This window comes from Urocampus carinirostris, chromosome 10 (genome assembly GCF_059441175.1).
Source record: "Urocampus carinirostris isolate Australia breed hairy pipefish chromosome 10, RoL_Ucar_1.0, whole genome shotgun sequence".
Lineage (NCBI taxonomy): Eukaryota > Metazoa > Chordata > Actinopteri > Syngnathiformes > Syngnathidae > Urocampus > Urocampus carinirostris.
This window is the reverse complement of record NC_142358.1, coordinates 28,938,927-28,957,278: the sequence shown is the minus strand read 5'-3', so window position 1 is coordinate 28,957,278 and position 18,352 is coordinate 28,938,927. Positions and strand designations below refer to the sequence as shown.

Genomic DNA, 18,352 nt, shown 5'->3' with positions numbered 1-18,352 from the left:
GGATAACAAGCTAAAGTAGATGAACTATCATTAAACGTTCATTTATTTAAATACTCATTGGTCAAGAAATATGTAGTTATTTTACATGAAAGAGCGCACATGTTCCTCCTCTTGCTGCTAAGGGTACCCCAAAAAACAAAAACCTTTAAAGACTCGGGCCAAAAAATGAGCAGCCGATTAGTGGTTTGGTCACTTTAAATCTCAGTAGATTGTAATCTTCCTTGTGCTTTGTAGCACTCGGTATTGGTTGCAATACACAATACAGCGACTGGCCAAATATTACACAGTGTCCCTTCAAATATAAATGTAAACATCCCCAAACTAAAATATAATGGTTGTATATAATGACTATTGAATCAGACTACAGTATGAGTCCCCCAGAAATAAGCTCTTCAAACTGTTTAAAAAAAAAATAACACACATTTTGTTCAGGAAATATGTTCAGAAATTCAAAGTATCAGAAAAGTAAAAACCGGCCTGTAACATCAGTAGCCTAGATGGTAAGGCGCCCGCTTTGAGACTGGGAGGTCGGTGGTTCGCGCCCCGGCCGAGTCATTCCTAAGACTTAAAAAGTGGTCGGCGGCGCCCTCTGTTGGCTGCGGCTGCATCGGCTTGCTACAACGGGTCAGGTGCAATCGACATTTCGTTCTGTGTACATTGTTACACAGAATGACAAAACAAGGAAATTATTATTATTATATTATTATTATTAATAAAAACATAAAAGCACATGAAAATTTACCTTTGAAGGATAATTTTGCTAATTTAAATTATTTTTCCTATAAAATGAGCTCTGGTTTCGTGACAGTTTAAAAACAAAATAAGTAAAAATAAATAGTAAGTAAACTGGAATACAAAACGGGCTAAATAAAACACATTTTTTTTCAATTATGAAATCTTTTATTATGTAATATTTGATAGATTACCTCTACAAATACATTTTGATTGGATTTAATTCCGACTGATTCATTCTACTGTTCTCTCTTAATTCCAACTTGAGTTTCTACAGCATGTGAGTTGCTGCATGGTTCTTTGCATTGAGCGCCCTCTGCTGTTTGTAACAGATCACAACAGGATCCATGCCACTGACGTGCTGCATGCAGTTTGGTATCTCACCACCCAGCCTGTTCCCAGTTTGCCCACGCTTCGGACAGTAAACGGAATACACACCGGTAAGAAGCATTTTCTGTAAGCACTCGCTATTCCCTGCGCCACTGCCATTATTTTCTTTCCTTTTTTGGGTTCTGCAGATCCAGCAAATGGCATAACCCCCGGTGCAATGGCCTTTCTGTCATCCAAGATGCGCCCTTTGCTGGAGGAAGGGTCTGGCTCCTTGTCGGGCCTGATTCCGGCGTTGGAGCTGATGGCCTTGTACGTGGCTGCTGCCATGCATGATTACGACCATCCCGGGAGAACAAATGCCTTTTTAGTAGCAACCAGTGCCCCACAGGTAAATGATTCCATGACTTGCAAATACTGTGACCACTCGCTATTTCCCAGCCTCATCGCATCATGGGTCAAAAAATATTCCGCGATCCATTATCCTGGATCGCAGGTTGATGTGAGCAAAGGTCTTGTACTAACAAGCCGTACTGTACAGACGCTGCCCTACTTACGAACAAGTTCCGGATGATCGTTCGTGGGTTGCATTTGTTCGTAAGTTGCTTCAGTATATTTTGTGTGTTTAAGGTTTGTATAAATATGTCTACAGCTTGTATGAATAACCTGTATTGTTTTGTACTTAAAAAATAAACGTTTCATAAAATAATATGCTCTATGAAGATAAATTAAGTGAAGTTTAACTTACTTTTGGAAGATGAGCTTCAAGAGTTAGGTGTCTTCCTTTTACGTAGTAGAAAGTGGGGGAAAAAAAGTGATCCAACCATTTTTTTCAACCGCATCAATCTTTCTTATTCCACTTTCATTTCAAAAGAAACGGCTCGCCTCTTCTTCACACTTTACACCAACCATATTGAATGGATGCACGAGATATTAAACAATACAAATGTCAGAGTTTTTAGTGCACTGAACATACAGTATAGAATGTTTACACACAGACTAGGAAGAGGAAGTGGATTTTTTTTCCTTCCGGTGAATGTTGGGTGACCTCTCATAGCGCCACGCGCCGGTAGCAGCAGGAAGAAGCACTACAGTAATGTCCTGTACTTGTAAAAAGATGCACACAATACAAAATCTAACTTACAGCAATGTAACAAATTCTTGGACATCCCGAAAATAAATCTTCATATCAACCGATTCTCGTAAGTTGATAGGTCTTGAGCAGGGGAGCGTCTGTACATTGGCTCTTTTTTTGCCGTTTTGTCCGCTTAAAAGTGAACTGCACACAGTAAAATAGCCAGAGTTAATTTAACACGCTGTACTTAATGACCATATGTTCACTGGGGTAGTGTTTACTTTCAAGTTCTTCTCAATTGCTTCAATAAGTTTCTCAAATGAGACTTGAAATTCTCAAAAGAGTTTGTCATTTATCCAAAGACATCGAACAAGCAGCAAAACACCATGGATTTCACGCAAAAGCTAGTGTTTTTGTGCAAAATCCTCAGTCTATCGCTCAGAATTAAATTTCTGTGTTAATAAACATGCCAGTGCTGTCAGAATGACAAGTCCTTCTTTCATAGTGTACATATATAACAGTTAAATTCATTATTCATGTTCTCAATGTAACTGTTACAGTGCTGGAAGTCTTTAATGCTGAAGACGATTTGGTTGACACTTTTGCGTGACTGCAAGAGACTAAACGAGACTCCGTTTAAACTTACAGTTTTTACATTTAATTGACAGACCATGTCATTGCAATACGGAAACTAAAAGACAGCAAAGAATAACAAAAAGAAAAAACGGAAAAAATAGAAGCAAAATTATGAATGGTAACATAAGACAATTAGGACAACCAAAAAGTGTTGTTAGAATTCCTCCTGTTCTCGGGAGAAAATGGGCCCTCTGCCACCCATGTGACGTTGTCTTTCAGTCCTCTGTAGAAAAGGAAATACAAAACACAAAATATATAGTGTCATTGTATACAGTATATTGTACCGAGGCTTGATTCCAGGTTGAAAGCTTTACTGAAATTGTCTGGTCTTAATAAGTTGTAAAAAGTTGGTTTCACTACAAGATTAATATAACTGAAATTCAGACGGAAAACAGACTGCTTCCAACATGGCTGGTTACAACAGGAAGTGGTTCATGCGGACTACAGAAAGTGATGAACTGTAGCTGCAATACCTTAAACTACTACTGGGGGGAATATATTAATTTGTACATTTTGTGTGTTTCAAAACATATACAAAAAAAATACATCAATCCCCGGTCAAGTCATGCTGCGAGTGGGGGCCTTTTTAAAATGGGGAGGGGTAATTTGTGCATATATCAGGGGGTTATGATCTGCATTAACCACGATTAACGAGGTATTATAGTATAACCATAAAAAAGGACTCTGGATTGCTACTTTATTCCTGGATTTTGAACCATGAGGCTTGTACAAATTTATGGATCAAGTATGGTGTTGGCCCTAATTTGTATGATATCTAGATCAAGCAATATGAATTAAACAGAATATCTATCGTTTAAAATGACTAATACTTATTACCGTATTTTCCGCACTATAAGGCGCACCTAAAAGCCTTTATTTTTTTCAAAAGCTGACCATGCGCCTTATAATACAGTGCGCCTTATTTATGGATCAATTTTAAAGTTGCAAAGTTTTCCAACTAACTTGCAGCCGCCGACTAGATTTTCCCCCGAACGCGGTGGATGCTGGGATTTATTTACCGGCGTTTCATTGGCTAACCAATGTGTCAATCATCATTTGAATCGATCACTATTGGCTAAAGTTATTCGGAGGTCAAGAGGCAGATTCTTTTTATCATTTACAGGCTGCCATTGGCTTAAACGGCAAACAAAGCCTGCAATTGGCCGAAAAAGATGTGTCAATCATCAGTTGAATCGATCACTATTGGCTAAAGTTATTCGGAGGTGAAGGGGCGAATCCTTTTTATCATTTACAGGCTGCCATTGGCTTAAACGGCGAAACAAAGCCTGCAATTGGCCGAAAAAGATGAATGCGTATAGCATGTGCCTGACGGCATAGAGAAAGCATTTTTTCTATTCTGTATTTGTAAATATTGTATTCTCCTGGATTTACTACCCTCACGGATATAAGAGGACATTGCCTGCACATTATTATGAACACAACGACTTCGGTGAGCTATTCCGGGTTTTATATTGTCCCTGTATCTTGTTTCAGACTGAACTCGATGTTTCTGTGATAAGCGGTGCAGATAATGGATGGAATGGAGTGTCTATTTTTAAATTAAACTCAATTCCAAGTGTTTATTGTCATATGCACAGTAAAGTTGCGAGCGAAAAAGAAAATAGATACTAAGGAATGGTTATCATTTCTTGAATCCCAAGACTTTAACCTTCCGAATGATGGAACGATGCATTTGAGTGACATCTTACGGACACCGCATCCCCACGTGTTCTCGACACGTATTTGCGTCTTTGCAAGCTTTCGGAATGTTAAGGGGGTAATAAGTTGGACTGAACTATCTGACTGTTTTGTCCACGTTCCCATTGTAGCGCCTTATAATCCGGTGCGTCTTATGTATGTCAAAAATAGGACCAAAAACTCTTTTTTCGGGGTGCGCCCTATAACCCGGTGCGCCTTATAGTGCGGAAAATACGGCAGTCACGTACCTCAGAAGCTCTCAGAAACAAAACAAATAATTTGACAGGGAAGATGGAACAATCACCCACTAGGGGGTGCTCTAATTTTACAACTAAATTTCAACCTGGCCTTTTTAACAACGCAGCCTTTAGTGGTGTGTTTGTGTTGAGTTACCTCCGTAATATTGCGGATGTATTGATGCCCCTTTTTCAGCCTGGGAGTTTTATACCCAAAGCCATCCCAATTAGCTATGGAGGAAGAATTTGAATGAATGGAACTGCAGCGAGCTCTTATGATACTTTTTTTATCGGGAAGAAATTTAGGTAAAATTTGACAAGTCAACAGAAAACACTTTACCATTTTAATTTAAAGGAAAACTATATAAAGATTCTTATATAGGTTAAAATATATTTACCTATGTAAGGTATCGGTAATTTGAAATCGAAATTGCATTTGCCTTCCCAACAGACTCTTAGGATTAACATTGAACTCTTACGATCACTACACATATTTTAAGTAGTCTATTTAAAACATCAAAATCCTTCTAAGCAAAGGTCCGGTCTCTGCAGTGTTGTTGATGATAATGTCATTGTCTATAGACATGAGAAATTATCATGTTACAGTGTACATCAGCCTTAAGGCCTCCAAAGGTTCCTGAGACAGTGAGCTTCTTAGCCTAGTTTTCACACATTTCAAAGAAGATAAGCTCTGCTCACACGCAACCTGAGTACAGGAAAGGGTCAACAGGAATTTATGTGCCAGCCCAATGACATGGTAGGCATCTGTGAGGAGGTTATAGTCTGAGATGACCTGTTTTTTCGATGTTTTCATTTCATTTTCCTTTTTCTTCTTCTGTTTCTTTTTGCCCAAGCTTTTTTCTTCCTTTTCTCTTCGCAAATTTCCTGTTTTTATTATTGTTTTCAGCTTTTTACTTCATTTTGCTCGTTTTCCTTGTATTTTTTTGATTCTCCAAGCATTTTACTTCTTTTTTTCCTTTATTATTGTTTTTCTGTATTCTCTTTTAATTGTTTTATTTGTATTTTTATTTGTCCCCCAGAAGTATTTTTGTGGATAATACAACATCATATTTTTAAGTAATGGATAAAAGCAAGAAAAACAATCCGAAGAAGCTTCTGAGAACCGAAAAAGCCGACCTCTTTTGGTAAGCTGAGCCAAAAAAGGTGGATTCTCAAAAACAAGACGGAATTCCCATCACTACGATCTTATTTGAGTTCGAGGAGCTACCCGGTAAAGTCAGTGAACTGCTAAATTCAGCATACACGTATAGTAGCCCAGCACTAAGATGACAGGCAAAATATGCAATATGAATGAAATGAATGATAACAGTCCTTCTTTTAACGTTTCTTTTTCTTTTCCTGGCTTTTCGGCTTAAACTAGCACCTTTCTGCCCTGACCTGACTCATATTATTCTGTGTTAATTTTACCGCTACAGAAAAGAATGATGTTGTTGGGCAAAACCAATCAAAAATTTGGAAGGGACAAATTTCCCCAGATGGTATCTGCTACGATGTTGGGGCTGCGCTGAATGTGGCCAAATAGCTGACTACAGAATGAATGTACGAGTAAGGTTAGATAGTGCAAGTGACAGATATATGTTAAAATTATTATTCTCATCCAGCCAGCCCAAACTCCACCTAGAAATGAGCAGGCATCTGGAAATTTCCGGTTCTTCCTGATTAGTCACTCTGGCATTGGCCACAATCATCTAATTTCATTAGTTTCAAGATATTACCGAATCTTACTGCAATATGTATTCTGTGTAGCACTATTTAGTTACTCTATATAACACGCTACAGTGGGCATTTGCACGTCACACTGGGTATTTGTATATTGTATTCTTTTGGCTTTATTATTGTACTGTTCTCAGCTCAGGGATGCTGCTGGAAATATGAATTTCCCTTAGGGGATGAATAAAGTATCTATCTATCTATCTATCTGTCTATCTATCTAAATACAAATCAAAGGAGGACAGAAAGAACACAAACTTGTCATGTTTTCCCATAATGAATGAATAAATGTCAACTGTTAAGATATGTAAATGTGGATATAGGATGGAAGCATGTTTTTTTTTGCAACACAACAACATCATGGATATATTTTAAATAGATTGTATCGTTTTCATTTTGTCTTTAAAGTCATTAGACGCACTGCTTCAAAATAAACGTTAAGGTATGTTATTAATTCCTTGAAAACTGTTTGTGTGTTCAGTCTTCTCATGTTACAATGGCGAGCCCTGTGGCTTATGGTAGGGTTATGTATGTACAGAATGTTTTTCTTTAAGAAGTCAATCGGTGCGGCTTATAATCAGGTGCGCCTTATAGTCCAGGTATTTCAAATGACTTCCTTTGAATAAAAGTCTTGTAAAAAGCATGATGCTTATTTTGTTTTCACTTTAGGCCCTTCTTTACAACGATCGCTCTGTCTTGGAAAACCACCATGCGGCTGCAGCGTGGAACCTCTTCATGTCCCGTCCGGAGTACAACTTCCTGGTTAACCTTGAACATGTTGAGTTCAAACGCTTTCGCTTCCTCGTCATTGAAGCCATCTTAGCAACCGACCTAAAAAAGCATTTTGACTTCCTGGCAGAATTTAATGCTAAGGTAATACAAACATTTTATACAATTTTATAACTTTGTGTTCAGGTAGAGTACAAGGTGAATCGGACTTCAACAGCGTATTTCTTTCTTTTTAACCCTTTGCACTATGCGAAACGTAGAAAGGAAATAGTACTGTGGATATGCAGAAAATCAATTACAACGTCAGGGAGGATGGTGTTCCACAGGGTTCAATTATGGGGCCTTTGCTATTGCATTGTAAAAAAACATTTTTAATCCTTTAGCAGAAAAAAATGCCACACGAAACAAGTTTTACTAATTTCAAGTATGTTTTTTCTTGTTTTAGTACAAATCCAAGTTAAATATATTAAAATAAGAAAAATACACTCATATTAAGCAAAGTTTGCTACTTTCTTTTTCTAACTCTAAGTTCTCTAATAAAAATGTTATTTTTTTTCTTGAATTAATACTGTTAGAGTGGTAATGTGACTGATTTGTCACCACATCTTCCTCGCAGTTTAAAGGTCTTTGGTTCAATTCCAGCGACCACCCTCTCTGTGCGGAATTTTTATGTTCACCCCGTGCCTCTGAGTGATTTTTTTCCTAGATTTTTTTTTTTCCGGATTTCTTTCTATGTATCTAAAAACATGCATAGGCAGTTGGTCGAACAGGTTAAAAATATAATAAAATCCCAAATTAAAGCCAAATTATTAACCAACATGGATAACTTTCATTACCTCCGAACTTCAAACAAGAAAAAAATGTCAATTATGGCGACATGATAGTTTTAGCTTAAAAAAATAAATAAATGATAGAATAAAAGGACTGCCTCAAGTCAGCAGAGATGGGCCTCAGAACCCCTGGTTACCCTCATGGCGATAAGCAGCTGGAAAAATGAATGAGTTATCCTATTATTGTGTCATAAATTTGATGGAAAAAAAAACATTTATTCGCCTGCATCTGGTACAAAATGCTGCAGCGAGGCTTTTAACTAAGACAAGCTAACCTGCATTGGCTCCCTGTCAGCTTGAGAGCGTTCTCTATTCGGGCCCCGGTGCTGTGGAATGCTCTTCCCTCTGAGATTGGATGTGCAACCTCAGTGGAACTGTTTAAATCTAAACGTAAAGAACACTTCTATTTTATAGCTTATGAATGACCTGTATTTAATGTAGACATTATTTGTGTATTGTTTGTTATGTTTTTGAGTTTTTCCTTGCCCTCATGTCGGTTTTAGATCAGGGGATGTTGTAATAATAGTCTGTAGTTTGCAGTAGTCTTTGATCTGTGCAGCCCTTTGAGACTACTTGTGATTAAGGGATATACAAATAATCAGACGACCTGAATTGACTTGCAAAAACTATTGAATCTGCATAACTAATTGGTTTAAGGATCTCCAACAAGGTCATAAACCACTAGCCTTGGGCATACCTAATAAATTGAGCAATCAGGGATACACTCTCCGCATTCCATACCATACTTCCATGCACATGTACCCAGGTCTGTGACGACGGAATGTCTGGCATTGACTGGACAAACGAAAATGACCGATTGCTGGTTTGCCAAATGTGCATCAAGCTGGCTGATGTCAATGGACCCTTGAAGTGCAAGGAGCTGCACTTGCAATGGACTGAGGGGATCGTCAATGAGTTCTACGAACAAGTAGGGCTATAAACCTCTGCAATGTTTTGTTATTTTTGCGTTATGAAGCTTAAGCTCACATTCTAAAACTCTTCGGAAACAAATGAACAATTCTATGTTGTACGTGTATCACTAAATATTGTAGTGAACTGAGTGTACAGACGCTCCCCTACTTAAAACTATTCGACTTATGAAAAACGGTAGATACGAACATTCTTTGGGGGATGTCAAAAAATATTACATTGCTGTAGATTCGATTTTGTATTGTGTGCACCTTTTTACGAGCATAGGAAATTACTGTAGTGCTTCTTTCCGCTGCTACTGGCGTTTGGCACTGTGAGAAGTCACCCAGCATCCACCCCAAAGAAGAGATCCGGCTTCCTCTTCCTAGTTCGTGTGTAAACATTCTATACTTTGACATTTTTATTGTTTAATATCTTGCGCATCCATTCAATATGGTTGGTGTAAAGTGTAAAGAAGAGGCGAGCCTATTCTTTTGAAATGAAAGTGGAATAAGAAAGCTTGATGCGTTTGAGAAAATGGTTGGAATGCTTTTTTTCTGCCATTTTCTACCACGGAGGAGGAAGTTGCCTAACTCTTGAAGCTAAAAGTAAGTTAAACTCATCATTCTCCATAGGATGCGCCACATTAAACTTGGTCATTTTGATAGTAGGTTATTATAGCTAATGTAGTAGTACTCTTAATATACACGCACATATTTATATATATATATATATATATATATATATATATATATATATATATATATATATATATATATATATATATATATATATATATATATATATATATATATATATATATATACAAAACTCAATTCCAATGAAGTTGGGAAAGTGTGTTAATTGCAAATAAAAATTGATCCAAGTAAATTGCAAATTCTTTTCAACCCATATTTAAATGAATGCACAGCAAAGACAACATATTTATTGTCTTCACTCATAAACTTTATTGTTTTGGGAGAAAATCATCAACTCTGTAATTTGATGACAGCAACACGTGCCAAAATAGTTGGGACAGGTGTCAATAACTACTCAGAAAGTGGATGAATGGAAATCAACCAACTATTTGCAGGTGAACAGATGAATTAGCAACAGGTGAGAGTTGTTACTGGGTATAAAAAAGGGAGACCCGAACAAGCTAAGTCATTCACATGCAAGGATGGGGCGAGGTTCACCTCTTTGTGAACAACTGCGTGAGCAAATTGTTGAACAGTTTAAAAACAACATTCCTCAAAGTACAATTGCAAGGAATTTAGGGATATCATCATCTACAGTCCATAATATTGTGAAAAGGTTCAGGGAATCTGGAGAAATCACTGTGCGTAAACGGCATGGCCGTAAACCATTATTGAATGCCCGTGACCTCCGAGCCCTCAAGCGGTACTGCATTAAGAACCGACATCAATGTGTAAAGGACATCACCACATGGGCTCAGGAACACTTTGGAAAACCACTGTCAGTCAATACAGTTCGACGCTATATCCGTAAGTGTGGGTTAAAACTTTATGTTGCAAAGCGTAAGCCATTCATCAACAACATCCAGAAACGCCGCAGGGTTCTCTGGGCCCGAGCCCATCTAAAATGGACTGATACAAAGTGGAAAAGTGTTCTGTGGTCTGATGAGTCAGTTTTCCAAATTGTGTTTGGAAATTGTGGACGTCGTGTCCTCCGGTCCAAAGAAGAACAGAACCACCCAGACTGTTATGCACGCAAAGTGCAAAAGCCAGCATCTGTGATGGTATGGGGGTGCATGAGTGGCCAAGGAATGGGTAACCTGCACATCTGTGAAGGCACCATTAATGCAGAAAAGTACATTCAGGTTTTGGAACAAAGTATGTTGCCATCCAAACAGAATCTTTACCATGGGCGCCCTTGCTTCTTCCAGCAGGATAATGCCAAGCCACACACTGCACGTCTCACGACAGCGTGGCTTCGTAGTAAGAGGGTGCGGGTGCTTGACTGGCCTGCCTGCAGTCCTGACCTGTCTCCCATTGAAAATGTGTGGCGCATTATAAAGCGCAGAATAAGACAAAGGAGACCCCGGACTGTTGAACAGCTGAAGCTGTACATAAAGCAAGAATGGGAAAGGATTCCACTATCAACGATTCAACAACTAGTCTCCTCACTTCCTAAACGTTTATTGAGTGTTATTAAAAGGAAAGGTGATGTAACACAATGGTGAAGAAGCCCCTTTCCCAACTACTTTGGCACTTGTTGCAATTATAAAATTCTAAGTTTATCATTATTTGCTTATGGAAATAAAGTTTATGAGTTTGAACATGGATAATCTTGTCTTTGTGGTGTATTCATTTAAATATGGGTTAGAAAAGGTTTGCAAGTCATTCTATTCTAATTTTACTGACATTTTAAACTTTTTCCCAACTTCAATGGAATTGACTTTTGTATATATATATATATATATATAGGGCAGCACGGCGGCACAGTGGTTAGCGCTTGTGCGGCACAGTTCATGTCTCGGGAACCTGTCGTGGGTTCAAATCCAGCTCCAGACTTCCTGTTCGGAGTTTGTATGTTCTCCCCGTGCTTGCGTGGGTTTCCTCCGGGCACTCCGGTTTCCTCCCACATTCCAAAAACATGCATTTCAGGTGAATTGGCCGGTCCAAATTGTCCCTAGGTGTGAATGAGCGAATGAGCCGTCTGTCCCCGTGTGCCCTGCGACTGGCTGGCAACCAGTTCAGGGTGTCCCCTGCCCACTGCCCGGAGATGGCTGGGATGGGCTCCAGCCCCCCGCGACCCTAATGAGGATAAGCGGTACGGCTAATGAGATGAGATGAGATGAGATATATATATATACTTACATTTGGAAGAGTTAGGCGACTACCAGTGGACGAAAATAAAGCATTCCAACCTATTTCTCAACCTTCTTTTTTCACTTTCATTCAAAAAGAAACAGCTCGCCTCTTCTTTCAGCTTTATACCAACCATATCGAATGGATGCACAATATATTAAACAATGAAAATGTCAAAGTACTTAGCGTGCTAGAGATACAGTGCAGTGTGTTTACACACAAACCAGGCAGAGGAAGCTGGATTTCTTCTTCAGGGTGGATGCAGGGTGACCTCTCAGAGGGCCACATGCCGGTAGCGGCGAAAAGAAGCACTACAATAATGTCCTGTACTCGGAAAAAGGTGCACAATATAAAATCTAACTTACAGCAATGTCCAGATATTTTTCGACATCCCGAAGAAAATGTTCATATGTACCGTTGTTCATAACTCGAATGTTCATCAGTAGGGGGATTGGCTGTACACTAAGATACACATGTAGACAGTGTGAAAGATAGGTGGACAGTGCACACATAGTCATAAAGTGCATAGTTGTACCTTGTAAAAAAAAAGTTCTGAGTTGTGCAAAAAGTTCTGAGTTGTAACAATACAACACCAAATAACTATCATAATTATATCATAATAATACCTATAAAATAATTAGGGTTAAGGTTGAATATGATCCAATGTAGGATGTTGCTTTTCACGGCTATTACGATGCTTGCATCTGTTAATGCTATCCATAAATGTGGAGTACATGTCGATAAAAACCCTTTCCACATTAATTGCTTTGGAATTTCTTTAACGTGCTCTCATCAGGGCTGTGTACATCCATTGTACAAGAATGTCTTTGTTGACGTGTACAAAAACAGGAAGCGCATGAAAGACCAACGTCTCTAGGACGAAGAAGGAACAGAACGTTTCAGAAAGCAGGAATCCTTTCAAAAAATATTCATTGTTATTTCACGGAACAAAAAAAAAGTGTGCTTCTTGGTATTTAATGACGTAGAATAAAAATGTTCTCTCGCTGATTAGCAAGCTCTCTCATATAGGTTGAACACATGTATGTCAAGATTTGACCTACTTTCACATGGTCGGCCCTGCTGTGCAAATGACACACAACACCACGTTCTCTAATTCTACATATCTGCTCAGCAGGAGAAATCCAAATAGGTTCAATTATTAATATTGATTTCTTCTGTGAGGAGAAGCGCTTTGAGTGCTGGATTATAAGGCACACCCTCCCAAGAAATTCTTTAGTCATATATTTTTCATACACAAGGCTAGAAAGCGTATGAAAATGAAACTACAGTAAAAGCTACCGTGTTTATTCATGGCAAACTGATTGGGTTCTTTATACAATTTTGGTGTGAGTTAGTGCAATGATTCATCAATCTATGTGTTGCTGATTAAAATTGTTAAACATTGCTTGCAATCGGAATTTTGACCTGGATTGAGGCGGTAGACAATGACACTTTACCTCTAGAACACCAGTCTTACATATGACATTTGTCAAGGCATTAGAAGTTATCTCATCGTTACACTATTTTTACCGATTTGCATAGTGCATTTTGTTCTCCAATCACATAGGTTAAACAGTCTCTCCACCTCTTCGCCTGTGCGTCAATAAGTTCTCGGTTTAATATGAATATGTCCGTGAAAAAGCCTTTATAGTATTTTGTTGAAAGATTTTGTCTTCTGTTTCTGTCTTTTGCAACACACAAGGGAAGAAATGGAGTTTAACCTATTGGCATAAAATACAAAAAAGCACTGTGCAAATCATTGTTTCTGGTACTTGGGGTGAAAACAGTGCCTTTTCATCTGTCATCTGTACCACTGGTGCTCTAGTGCAGTGTTTTTCTACTTTTTTTGAGCCAGGGCACGCTTTTTACATTGGAAAAAGTTTGCGGCATACCACTAACCAAAAATGCTATAAAATGACACTGAACAGTATGTTTAATTACCATATAATTTATAACACCCCCAGTTTTCACAGCACAGACACTTGACAATGACATATTTGCAGAAAATGATTCATAAATGTTTTATAAAATTTTAAATTTTAAAAAGTGACATTGGATAATACCTCACGGCACACTAGTGTGTCGCGGCACAGTGGTTGAAAATCACTGCTCTAGGGGTTGGGTTACAGCGCTCTCGATGCCATAAACCGTTGTATGCAATGTAATGCAATTCAGCAATGCGGCAGTATACTCAAAAATCTTGTGTAGTAACGAATATCTACAAATGCTATATGCATTTCCTATCTTATCCACCGTACTCTGTGGTATATAAGGTGCACCAGTTTCTAAGGTACCCTTTCAATTTTCATGCTAATGTGGGGGTTTTAGGTGTGCCTTATAGTTTGGAAAATACTGTACTTTTCCCCCACATTAGAATAAACTCAATTAATCTTGGATTCCACCCATTTAGGGGGATGAAGAAGCCAGCCTGGGCCTCCCCATCAGCCCATTTATGGACCGCTCGGCCCCGCAGCTAGCAAAACTCCAAGAATCGTTTATCACTCACATTGTGGGCCCTCTTTGCTCCTCATACGATTCAGCTGCTCTCATGCCAGGGGACTGGGTCAATATTCCTGAGGAGGATGCAGAAACAGAAGAGGGAAAGGATGCTAGAGACATGGAGGAGGAGCTGGAGGATCAACAGCAACATTTGGGTGAGGAACATACTGTAAATGTAAGAATTGTTTTCCACAAAAAAATAATTCTTATTTTATTTTTTTAAATCATGTTTTACTAAAACCGGAAAAGGAAGTATAAAATGTCAAACCGTTTATGTCTTGTTCTTTTGCTCAGTAAGTTATATTTCTCAATTTTGAGAACAAAATAGTAAAATTATAAAAATAATACCTAAGGTGGGCATAAAAATAACACATGAAGGAAAAACAGCAGTCCCTTGCTGTATCGCAGTTTACTCCACTTAGTGGGTTTTCATTGTGCATTGTGCTCTGCATTTTGATTGGCTAAACGTCTTTTTGCCTGTGACTGCCTGTGCGTCAAGAACGTTGCGGTCTGAGCTGTACACATACGTAAAGCAGCATGACAAACCACCTACATTATGTATGCGGAAATCTCTTTCATTTTTGAAGTTTCTCGAAAAGCCATCATGTCAATAAAACGCTCTGAACCGACAAAAGCCCCGACCTCAAGGCCCAAAAGATGGTTTCTATCGCCAACAAACTTGGACTTCTCGACCCGCTAATGGAGGATAAAGGCAGTTTTCCATAACGTCCACATGATGGCGACAAAGTATCACGCGAAGTAAAAACTTTTTTGCTTCCCTTAGTGCAATACTAGAATATTTTTTAAATGTAATTAGACAGTACAAAAACATAAAAAATTGTATACTTCCTTTATTTGCTTTATTTGCTAAACAAATAGTTGAGCCTGTAAATTTTGGTTTCTATGTAGAATAGAGTATGTCATGACCGAAAGAACACGATGCCGGATACAAGTGGCCGAAATAAGTTTCCTCCGCAAGGTGGCTGGGTTCTCCCTTAGAGATAAGGTGAGAAGCTCAGTCATCCGGGAGTGACTCGGTGTAGAGCCACTGCTTCTCCGCGTTGAGAGGAGCCAGTTGAGGTGGCTCGGGCATCTAATAAGGATGCCTCCTGGACACCTCCTTCGGGAGGTGTTCCGGGCATGTCCCACCGGCAGGAGGCCCCGGGGGCGGCCCAGGACACGTTGGAGAGACTATGTCTCTCGGCTGGCTTGGGAACGGGGTCCCGTTGGATGAGCTGGAGGAGGTGGCTGGGGATAGTGACGTCTGGGTTTCCCTTTTAACGCTGCTGCCCCCGCGACCCGACCTCGGATAAGCGGAAGACAATGGATGTATGGATGGATGGGTTTCTCCTTCGATGTTTTGACTATCGCGGGACCTTTCAGGAACGCCACCCCTGCTAAAAGATGAGCGATTACTTTATTTATTTTATTCATACTTCTACACTTTAACACATACTTTCTTATTTCAATCATTCTTCTTATAGTATCAGGGTTGGACTTCTACATGAAAACCTATAAAGTAAGGGTTTCAAACTCAATTTACTTTAGGTTCGCTGAGTTTTGGATGCACACATAAAAAAAAATATATAGAAGAGACCAAGAATTGTTACTATTACATAAAAAAATCATTAGACATAATATGTACTGACAAGAAGGGTCGGATGATTGAATATTTTAGTGTGGCAGCAGGTAACTAAACATTTGAACACCCTGCTTTTTTGCTATTTCTACCACTGAGAAATCGTGGAGGAAATCATTGAACAACTCCTGTCGTGTAGTTCCGGGTTGATTCCTCACCTTTCTTAGAATTATTAAGACCCCACGAGGTGATTCCATTATCTGATGATTGCGCCAACAGTAAACCTTTTTTCACAAAGCTGTTTTGAAATTGGTCTGTAGCCCTTTCCAGCCTTGTGGAGGTGTACAATTTTGTTTCTGGTGTCTTTGGACAGCTCTTTGATCCTCGCCATGTTACAAGTTAAAGTCTTACTTATTGTATGGGATGGACGGGTGTCTTTATACATGTCATGAACCAGGACGGAATCTCGGACCCAATTGCGTTTGTTTCAAAGGAATCTTAGACAGAGTTGTCGGAGCTGGCTTTGGACGCCGGCGTTTGTCCGTCATCCGCCGCTTCGGACGGAATGGCAGTTCCGTGACAGGTAGGTGGAATCGGTACAGCTTAGCAGGCAGGTCGATGGCCAGGGCGGGAGAGCAGGTCGAAAACGTAAAAAGGAAACAGGTCAAAAACAGAAGGCAGGCAGGAATCAAGCGAGAGTAGACTTAGGTACTTGGTAATCTGGCGAAACACACAGGGTTACAGAAGTACGGTCTGACATCCTCCTCTGGACGCTGACCGCTTAAGAAGAGAACGTCAGCCAATCAGAGAGCACGCTCCTGCGCGCCAAACGGTTGCCCCAGGTGACTTCACTTAGGCAATCATGACAATAAAGCTAATGACCTCAAACAGGTGCATCTTATTCAGGATGATACATGGAGTGCAGGTGGACTTCTAATGGGCGGACTAACAGGTCTTTCAGGGTCAGAATTCTAAATGATACACATATGTTCAAATACCTATTTGCAGCTATATAACTAAAAACAATTGTTAAAAAAACATGCATTGTGATTTCTGGATTTTTCTTTTTAGTTTATCTCGCTCACAGTGGACATGCCATGAAAATTTCAGACCCCTCCATGATTTTTAAGTGGGAGAAATAGCAAAATAGCAACGTGTTCAAATACTTATTTTTTTCATTGTATTTTGATATGGGACACACAGGCTTATTATTATGGTACGTACAGTAGGAACTACTGTGTCTAAACGCGTATAACCCTTGGGCTATTCATTTATGGCATATATTAGTGCAAGGTCGGGAACATATGGCTCCTGAGCCAGATATGGCTGTTTTCATTAGTATATCTCAGAAATAAAATATATTGCTTGCAATTTCTCTTTGTATTTTCCCAATTTTAACATCTGCAAAGCCGATTGTAGTGCTTGCAAAACTAGACTGACTTTCAGTATAGGTTCGGTCCGCGACCCACTGAGAACGCGTCCGCGATACACTTTTAGGTCCGAACCCACCAGTTAAGAAACACTGTTCTACAGTATGTGTTTCATCATTCATTAGATTAGTTTTGAAGTGGAAGAGCTTGCTGGTACCCATGCAAAAGAATTAACTGTAAAAATCCAGATAATCAAAAGGTCATTGGAACTGCAGTATTTGAACTTTGGGTCACAATTGTTGCTCTTTTTCCAGAACGGCAAAAAAAGGAAAGCAGGGGGAAAGTCTTCTGTCAGATCACACAGCACCTTCTAGAGAACCATGAAATGTGGAAAAGAGTCATTGCTGCCGAAGTCCAGGAGGACACCTTGAAAGAGGACCAAAAATGTGACCTTATCACAGCCATTCACGAGGAAGAGGAGGAGCAAGCATGCAAAGAGGAGGAGGATTTGACTGAAAGCTTCAATAAAAGCAACGAGGTGCCAGCTTTAGAAGACCAAAACGGCGTCTCGCACTCAGAGACGTCTGGCGGCAACGAGGAGGAATCCGAGTGATCGGGTCACCCGGGAACTCTTTAGTTTTGCTAACTTCTAATACGGTAGCCAGCACATCACTTTGACACAACACTGTAGACAATGTTTTGGGTCATTTGTGCCTAAATAAAACAGGGTTCAAGACCGAAGCAAAATAAGCAACCTCACTGGTGCAAAACCAAGGGGGAAATAGCTTCATTTATTTATAGATCCTTATCTAGCCTGACTTTTCTTTACACACACACACACACACACACACACACACACATATATATATATATATATATATATATATATATATATATATATATATATATATATATATATATATATATATATATATATATATATATATATATATATTTATTCTATATTTTCTGCACTATAAGGCACACCAGATTATAAGGCGCACCCCCCAAAAATTGTCTTCTGAAACATACTTTTAAACACAAGGCACACCAGACTACAAGGTGTGCATAGAATGAGCTTCCGTGTCTATTCGTGTATAACCGTCGGGCTCTTCATTTATGGCATATATTAGTGCAGGGGTCGGTGACCTATGGCTCCCGAGCCAGATA

General features: G+C 39.2%; 1 protein-coding gene across 2 annotated transcripts in view; it reads left to right on the top strand.

Moving 5' to 3' along the window:
* The window catches only part of pde3a (phosphodiesterase 3A, cGMP-inhibited), an 88,293-nt gene extending 70,301 nt beyond the window's left edge, over nucleotides 1-17,992 (top strand). For both annotated transcript variants that reach the window (XM_088345962.1, XM_088345963.1), the window contains exons 10-15: nucleotides 1,065-1,172; nucleotides 1,251-1,450; nucleotides 7,105-7,308; nucleotides 8,761-8,922; nucleotides 14,145-14,388; nucleotides 17,497-17,992. In XM_088345962.1, coding sequence (XP_088202088.1) covers nucleotides 1,065-1,172; nucleotides 1,251-1,450; nucleotides 7,105-7,308; nucleotides 8,761-8,922; nucleotides 14,145-14,388; nucleotides 17,497-17,795 — 1,217 coding nt within the window. In that variant the 3' untranslated portion in view covers nucleotides 17,796-17,992. The remainder of the gene's footprint in view (nucleotides 1-1,064; nucleotides 1,173-1,250; nucleotides 1,451-7,104; nucleotides 7,309-8,760; nucleotides 8,923-14,144; nucleotides 14,389-17,496) is intronic.
* The last annotated feature ends 360 nt before the right edge of the window (nucleotides 17,993-18,352 follow it).